The sequence below is a fragment of the Nicotiana attenuata genome, unplaced genomic scaffold (genome assembly GCF_001879085.1).
Source record: "Nicotiana attenuata strain UT unplaced genomic scaffold, NIATTr2, whole genome shotgun sequence".
Classification (NCBI taxonomy): Eukaryota; Viridiplantae; Streptophyta; class Magnoliopsida; order Solanales; family Solanaceae; genus Nicotiana; species Nicotiana attenuata.
The window spans coordinates 35,341-43,527 of NW_017673027.1; the positions used below are offsets into that span (position 1 = coordinate 35,341).

General features: G+C 38.0%; 1 protein-coding gene across 1 annotated transcript; it reads right to left on the minus strand.

Annotated features, from left to right (window-relative positions):
* Positions 1-229: 229 nt before the first annotated feature.
* LOC109215236 (protein DETOXIFICATION 49-like) lies at positions 230-2,309 on the minus strand. The gene has a single exon (XM_019379264.1). It carries the CDS (start codon positions 2,221-2,223, stop codon positions 682-684), a length of 1,542 nt encoding a protein of 513 aa, XP_019234809.1. The 5' UTR covers positions 2,224-2,309; the 3' UTR covers positions 230-681.
* Positions 2,310-8,187: the final 5,878 nt, after the last annotated feature.

The following is an 8,187-nucleotide window of genomic DNA, read 5'->3' on the forward strand; positions in this document are numbered from 1 at the left end:
ATTGGGTGGCAACGGATGAGAATCAGACTTATTCAAGCGTTACGAAAATAGCTCAAATGGATAGATATGGAGTACTACTCACCTGACCTAAATTTAAACAATTTATTAAAAAGAAAAAAATAGTAGTTGACTTTAGAAGTCAAACATTCTTGTTCAAAATGTTGAGAACATAAACTCATAAAGCATGCCGATCAATTTTGCACAATCTATAGACAGCTCACAGCTACAATGACATAAAAAAATGCCGGCTTTCATTAATTAATAATATCAGAAAACTACAAAATCTTCATTTTAAGGAAGAAAATAAAGAAAAAGACCATCTACGTGCATAATTACATCTGAAGAAAGAAAAAGAAATAATTTAATTTGATGAATGACAAACACCAAAACTAAGCTCTCTACCAGTGTACAAAAATAAGAAATGGAATATAAAAAGAAAATGAAAAAGAAAAGAATTAGGTTTTCCGGTGCACAAAGCATCCCGCGTTCATACAGGGTCCGGAGAAGGACCACACCTCAAGGGGCCTGATGCAAGCAGTCAACCCTGATGCAAGCATCAATGACTGATTCAACTGCTCGAACTCGTAACCTGTAGATCACATAGAAACAATTTGACCGTTGCTCCAAGTCTCCCACTTCGAAAAAGAAAAGAATCACTAATCCAAAAATTGAAACAAAAAATCAAACAGCTAAATTCTCTAGCTTATGATAATCTGATAAATCCAAATAATCCTCAATCTTTTCATCAATGAACTTTTCATCTTCATTATCATAATCACCATTAATAATTGAAGTAAGTTCTTTTGCTCTTCTTGCTTGATCTTCCCAATTAGTTTTTGCAAATATAATTAACATCATAGTCACTGCACATGAAGCTTGAGCAGCTAATAATCCCAACCATAATCCTTTAAAATCATATCCTACAAAAAACCCTAACCAAACAGCAACTGGCATTCCAACAAGATAAAAACATCCTAAATTAATATTAGCACCTAATTTAGGACGTGCTGTTCCTCTTAAAACACCACAACCTGTTGTCTGTGGACAGTTCCCAAGTTCACATAGTCCTATAATTGGCAAAACCATAGCCGTTAATGTCACAATTTCTTGGTCTTGAGTAAATATTCTTGCCCAAATATTCCTCACCATAGTAGCAAAAAATAATGCTGAAATTCCTAATATTAAGCTTGAACATAGTCCAATTATGGCTGCTAATTTAGCGCGATTCGGACGATTAGCACCTAATTCATTTCCAACTCTTGTTGATACACTAAAACTCAAAGAAGATGGGAAAATATATATCAAAGATGTTGTTTGAATCAAGATTCCCATTGAAGAAACTGTAGCTTGAGGATTAATTAAAAGTCCACATAATAAAATCATGATTTCGTACCACCACCATTCTAAGCAAACACTAATACAACTTGGAATTGCTAAATTTAGAAGTGATTTCCATCCCTTTAAACACTCTAAGGAAATTCCATTCCAAGTTTTTTTATGTACCCTAGAAAATATAATATAAAGAATTAATGAACCAACAAGATTGAAATTTGTCCAAACCCCACTTAAGGCAACCCCTTTAATACCAAGATTAAGTACTATAACAAGAAAATAATTTATTGGGATATGAATAAGAATAGCAAAAACAGCACAATAAGTTAGAGGTAATGTTATAGATTGTGAACGTAGATAAATCCTAAGGGGATGTAAAAATGACTGAGTTAAAAGATCAGGAAGTGAAAAAAGAATGTAATTTTGAGCTTGTGTTGCAATATTATGATTTTGGCCACAAAATATCAAGAGTCTTTTCATGTATAGCCATAAGAATGAAATTGGAATTGAGGTTAAAAGTAGCAAAAGAATTGTCCTTTGTAACGTAAGACCTAAAAGCTTGAATCTTTTTGCACCAAAAGCTTGTCCACAAATTGGTTCCATTCCCATGGCTAAACCAGAAAGAATTGAATAACCGGTTATATTTGCAAAACCAATAGCGAGCGAACCGCCGGCTAACGAAAGCTCGCCGAGCCGGCCAAGAAAGATCATGGAAATCATTGAACGAGAGTAAAGAAGTAAGCCTGTGAATATCATTGGAAATGCAATATTGGCTATGCATTTTGCTTCTAAAATTGCGAGAGTTAGATGATTTTTTTGGCTAGGAATATAATTAATATGTTCCTTTTGGTCTTCTATTGTTGGATTTTCAGAAATCAATGGAGTCAACATATTTAACAAAAAAATATTGTGTATATGAATTTTCAAAAAGGAGGTAAAAAAAAAGTTAAGGGGTTTTTGAAGGAAGGAGAAAGGGTTTTAAGGAGTTTATATGAGTTGGTGTTGGCTTTTTATAAGGGTGCAAATTTGGAAATTTTCTTTGTTTTTTAGGAAAAACTATTTTGGTTGACTAGTTGTTTGCAAATAGTGCCTCCAATATTTTCCAACTCAAAGATTTTGAATGTTTCTAATTGAAAATGTCATTTTTACAACCGACCATCTATTGACTATATATATGTCACTATTTGGCCTGCTCAAATCAAATACACAGCAAGATTTTCAAGAAAAATGAGAAAAAAATACAGTAAATCCATGTCTTTGAGCCTTGAACAATAAAAGACAGTGAATGTTGAAAACATAGTTGGTCTTTTAACGTTAAATGGGTTGTTTTGTGTATTTTTTTGGTAGAAAGTTTTTTGTTGTGTTTAGGAAATACTAATATTTGGATGAAATGACAATATATAGTCGTTCTTAAAATAATAGCCGATTTTTTTTTTTTTTTGTATAGTATATACCTTTTGTATGTTATATATAGAAATTATACATATTTTATATGCTTTTTTGGGCTACCAAATATAAATAGCTTCTGGCGCAAGTTAAAGTGAAGAAAAAAAAACCTTTTATTTCTGTTTTAAGGGCACTTACCTTAGATAACATTGTTTAGGGTATGTGTGGAAAGAGACAAATAGCGAAATTGTTGGACGGTCATTTACAGCCACTATTAAAAATAGATTTGACTATGAATTGAGAGGCAGAGGCAATTCAAAGCCTGCCGTTTCAGTTTGTGAATTAATAAAATGCATGAATATTGCCAAATAAACAGTTCAATTCTCCAGCTAATTAATAGGAGTAAGATTTATCACTATATTTATGTTTGTTAAGAATACAACCAATTTGTTCCAGTAGTGGATTCTTTTAACTGCCGAGAGAGAGTGAGAGAGATAAAAGAAGGAATTTATATGCAATCAAGCTTATGGAAAACTATAGGGAAAACAAGTCAGCAAGGCATAACACGGAAAAAAAGCCTATAAAATATGTGCGGTGCGGTGCACGAGGTATTCTGTGTTCTCGCAGGATTAATTCCGGGAAGGACCGTACCTCAAGGAGTGTGATGTAGACAGCCTACCCTACTGTAAGTATTAGTGACTGCTTTTCACGACTCAAACCTGTAATCTATAGGTCACATGAAGACAACTTTACCGTTGCTCCAAGGCTCCCTTCGGAAATAAAAAATTGAAAATGCTGACGACGTCGTAAATGATGTGATAGTGTAAAATCTACTTACACTGTATAAAATTAGTGAAACTTGTAGAGTAAATATGAATAGAAGAAGTTAAAACCAATTAAGAAAACTATTGTTAACAGAATTACCTAATACGGGTACTAGTGAAAGGTAATATGTACCTGATAAAATTGTCTACGTAACAAAATAAATAAGAAGCAATAAAAACACCAGTTTAGGTTTAATTTAATTCCAAATATAAGAAAAAGCAACTGGATGATACACGTAACTCTAAATTGGTTGTTTAGGACGTCCTTCAATTAATTTAACTCCATTTCTTACCCAATTAGCTAAATTTTAATAGGAGAATTACACAAAAATACAGTTCACCTACATACATTGCAGCAGAATAACCCAGTTACAACTTTGCAAATCTGTAGCCCATTAAAAATAGGCCAACGTTTGAAAATTAAGTTTCAAAAAAATACTTCTGCAGATCTTCAAGCACGAAAATTCAGTGATTTTTTATTCTTCTTCCCCAAGTTTGTATATATTCCTATTCCAGCTACAAAAAATTCAAATTCATATATAATGCAACTTGAAAACCTTAAGTTTTCTTCTTTTTCAACTTCCAAATAGCATAGATAAAAAATAAAAATTGAAAAAATTATTGCACATTCATGATTTTGCAAATAAATCAACAAGAAAAGTCGATTTATACATAGATTGAACATATAAAATTTTAATTTTAGATTTAACTACACATGTGCATTACATGTATAATGATGTATAACTTTGTATAAACTTGTATATACAATCTCTAATAATGTATATCAGAAAAATAAGACAAAGAAGAAGAAAAGAAGAAAGTGGCAAACATCCACGGAGCCTACTATACACGTACAATGTACATACACACTTATACATTAAAAATATATCTAATTTATTGTGACGACCCAAAGGGGTCATCACCTGTTTTCTCATCCGTTCCGTGCTTCCGAGGCCCTGAAAACCTCATTTTTACTTGCCTCGATTTGCTCGCGCAGTCCGGGCGCGTAGCCGGAAAGCTTTTTATGTTGAAATATGTGAATTCTGTGAAAAATTTGAAGAATTTTGATATTAATATGTTTAAGGTTGACTTCGGTCAACATTTTTTGTAAACGGACCCGGACTCGAGATTGGACGGTCCCGGAAGGTCCGTAGAAAAATATGGGACTCGGGCATGTGCCCGGAGTCGAATTCTGTGGTCTAGAGCCCGAGAAATGAATTTTTCTGAAATTAATAAGGAAAATGGAAATGAAAATTTATTAAAAGACTGTGGTATCGGGCTCGTATTTTGGTTCCGACGCCCGGCACAAGTCTTATATATTGTTTAAGCGCTTTCTGTGAAGTTTGGTCGAAATCGGACGTCGTTTGACGTGTTTCGGACCTAAATATCTAAAGTTTGAAGTTTATGAAGTTTGAAAGGAAAATGATGATTTTGAGGCTTGATCCAATGATTTTGAGGTTATTTTGGCGATTTGATCGCTCGAGTAAGTTCGTAAGATGTTATTAAGTTAGGGTGTTTGATTGGTTAGGAGCCCTGAGGGCTCGGGAATGTTTTCGGAGGTGTTCGCCGGGGTGGTTTTGGACTTAGGATGATATCAGATTTTCTTCAATTTTTACACAGGGATTTCCTTCTTCGCGATCGCGCTCTTCCCCACGCGATCGCATAGCACTGAGTTGTCTTCCTTCGCGATCGCGTCCTGAACCACGCGATCGCGTAAGCCAAATCCTTGGATCCCCAGTAGTTCTTCTACGCGATCGCGTAACCCTCCACGCGATCGCGATGACCAGTCAGTGGTACCCTTCGCGATCGCATCCCTATTCTCACGATCGCGTAGGGCAATTTTGCTCAGCGAATTTTTAAGTTAAAAACAGAACAGTAGCACGGGATTTTTCATAAAAACACACGAAACCCTTTCTTCTCCAAGCACTTAGGCGTCCATTGAAGCTCCCTTTCATCAAAACTTCTTGGGTAAGCATTGTTCAACTTGTTTCCTTCAATTTCCTTCATTAATTAGTGAATTCCTAGCCCTAAAAACATGAAATCAAGGTAGAAATTATGGGTTTTGGGTAGAGTTAGGGTTTTGAGAATTTTGGGTGATTCAACCTCAATTTGGGGTCGAATCTTAAAACAAATTATATATTTGCACTCGTGGGGTTATGGGTGATTGGGTTTTGGTCCGAGCCTAGAGTTTGGACCATGTGGGCCCGGTGTCTAATTTTGGTATTTTTGGAATAATGCTATAAAATTCATATCTAGGCTATGAGAAATTGCCATTGAGTCTTTATTGATATCGTTGAATTAATTATGCCACTGTATTGGAAGTGGAATCATGAGGTAAAGCGATAGTTGAGGATTAAGTGGATTTCAAGGCTTTGAGGTAAGTGTTTGGTTTAACCCTAGCTTGAGGAAATAGGAGTTGAGTCTTGTTGCTAATTGCTATGTGATCGAGTACGATGTATAGGCATGGTGACGAGTATCTATACATTAGTGTCTAGCATGACCGTGAGTCCTTATAATGTGATTATCATGATTTGGTTGTGAACTCCGTATTTATTGGAGGATTTCTATATGTTGTGAATAACATGTGAACGGTAATAGGATCATTTGATTCCTGGAGCATTGGTTCGAATTGTGATACGAATATTGGAAGTATACGAAATGACTTGATTCTTTGGAGCGTTGGCTCAAAATAGTAAAGTGAATTATAAGATAAGGAAAGTAAAAAAGAGAAAGCGTTGTTGATTATTCCCTTGTCGGGACGTTTGGTTGAACTTGTTGGATTCTTCCCCTTGCCGGGATGGTTGTCAAATATTTGCTTATTTTTATGCCCCTTAATTGTGACTGTTGTTTGGGAAGTTAGACTGTTAAATGATGTTGAGGATCGGGTTGCGCGCCGCAACAATAATATATGAGGATCGGGTTGCGCGCCGCAACAATGATATATGATAAGTAATATGGGTCGGGTTGCACGCCGCAACAATGATATTGTGGAGCGGGTTGCACGCCGCAACAATGGTAATTATGGAGCGGGTTGCACTCCGCAACAATTATTGAGGCTATGTGTTTACATTTGAGTATTGATTCCTTGTTCACTGTGAACCTAAGTTGCTTTAGTTGTTACTCTGGATTATTGTTATTATTGTAACTCCCCATAGCATGTTTCCCCTTCCATGTTGGTAATTGCTTTGTATTCGATTTCCGCTGTATATCTATAACTGCATAGGTTTATGTGGTGTCCAGTCTAGCCTCGTCACTACTTCGCCGGGGTTAGGCTAGACACTTACCAGCACATGGGGTCGGTTGTGCTAATGCTACACTTCTGTGCATTTTTGCACAGGTCCAGGTTTTGAGGAACAGCACCAGCAGTAGTTCGGAAGCAGGCGATTCATATTCACGAGACTGAGGTAGCCTTGCAGGCGTCCGCAAGCCCGGCATCTCTTCTCATTTTTTTAGACTGTTGCCTCATTGTTTTCGAGACATACAGCTGTTATATTTCTTTCAGACCTTTGTATTTAGTTTATTCTTAGTGGTTCGTGAGTAATGTGACACCAAATCTTGGGTAGAGGTTGTTTTTGACTATTTCGCGTTTTAAATTCATCATTTTAAGACAGACTTCCGCTATTGTTCTTATTAGACTTTATGTTCTATATTGATGTTATAAACTGTTAAAGATAATTGCTAGTGATGGAAAGGTAATTAAGTTGGCTTGCCTAGCTACCACGAGTAGGCGCCATCACGACTCTAATGGTGGGAAATCCGGGTCGTGACAAGTTGGTATCAGAGCACTAGGTTACATAGGTCTCACAACTCACGAACAAACTTAGTAGAGTCTGAGGGGTAGGTACGGAGACGTCTATACTTGTTCCCTAGAGTCTATTGAGTTAGGAAAACTCTCTCATCTGTTCTTTCTTGTCGTGCGATTTGGTTTCTTAAATGTTGATTGAATTTCCACTTTGTTCTTTCGCAGAAGGCGAGAACACGCGCTTCCTCATCCACCGATCAGCAGTCCGAGCCCCAGGCAGCTCCCGCTAGGGGCAGAGGACGTGGCCGTGCTAGGGGCCGAGGTAGGGGCAGGGCCCAGCCACCAGCAGCAACACCAGTGGCGGACACTCAGGGTGACCTTGGCGAGGAGGTTCTGGCCCAGGCTCAGACAGTTCCGGTGGGCCCAGCTCAGGTCCCAGAGGGGTTTATTGCTACCCCAGTTCTTCAGGACGCCTTGGTCCGGTTGGTTGGTCTCATGGAGAGTGTCACCCGAGCAGGATTGCTTCCTACAGCACCAGCCGCTTCCCAGGCTGGAGGAGGAGCCCAGACTCCTGCTGCACGTACTCCGGAGCAGGTAGCTCCCCAGACTCAGATCCCACCGGGCCAGCCAGCTGTGGCAGTTCAGCCGGGGGTAGTTGCACAGGCCGGTGATGGAGCGGCTATGTCCGCTGATGCTTTGTGGAGGCTGGACAGGTTCACCAAGCTTTTCACTGCTACATTCAGCGGAGCTTCTTCTGAGGACCCCCAGGATTTCTTATACAGCTGCCACGAGGTTCTTCGAAACATGGGCATTGTGGAGTCCAATGGAGTTGATTTTGCGGCTTTTCGTCTATCTGGATCCGCCAAGACTTGGTGGAGGGATTACTGTTTAGCCAGACCAGCA

Bases quoted from the DNA above. Each gene is read 5' to 3' on its own strand.
- LOC109215236 (XM_019379264.1), bottom strand. From the start codon at position 2,223: ATGTTGACTCCATTGATTTCTGAAAATCCAACAATAGAAGACCAAAAG.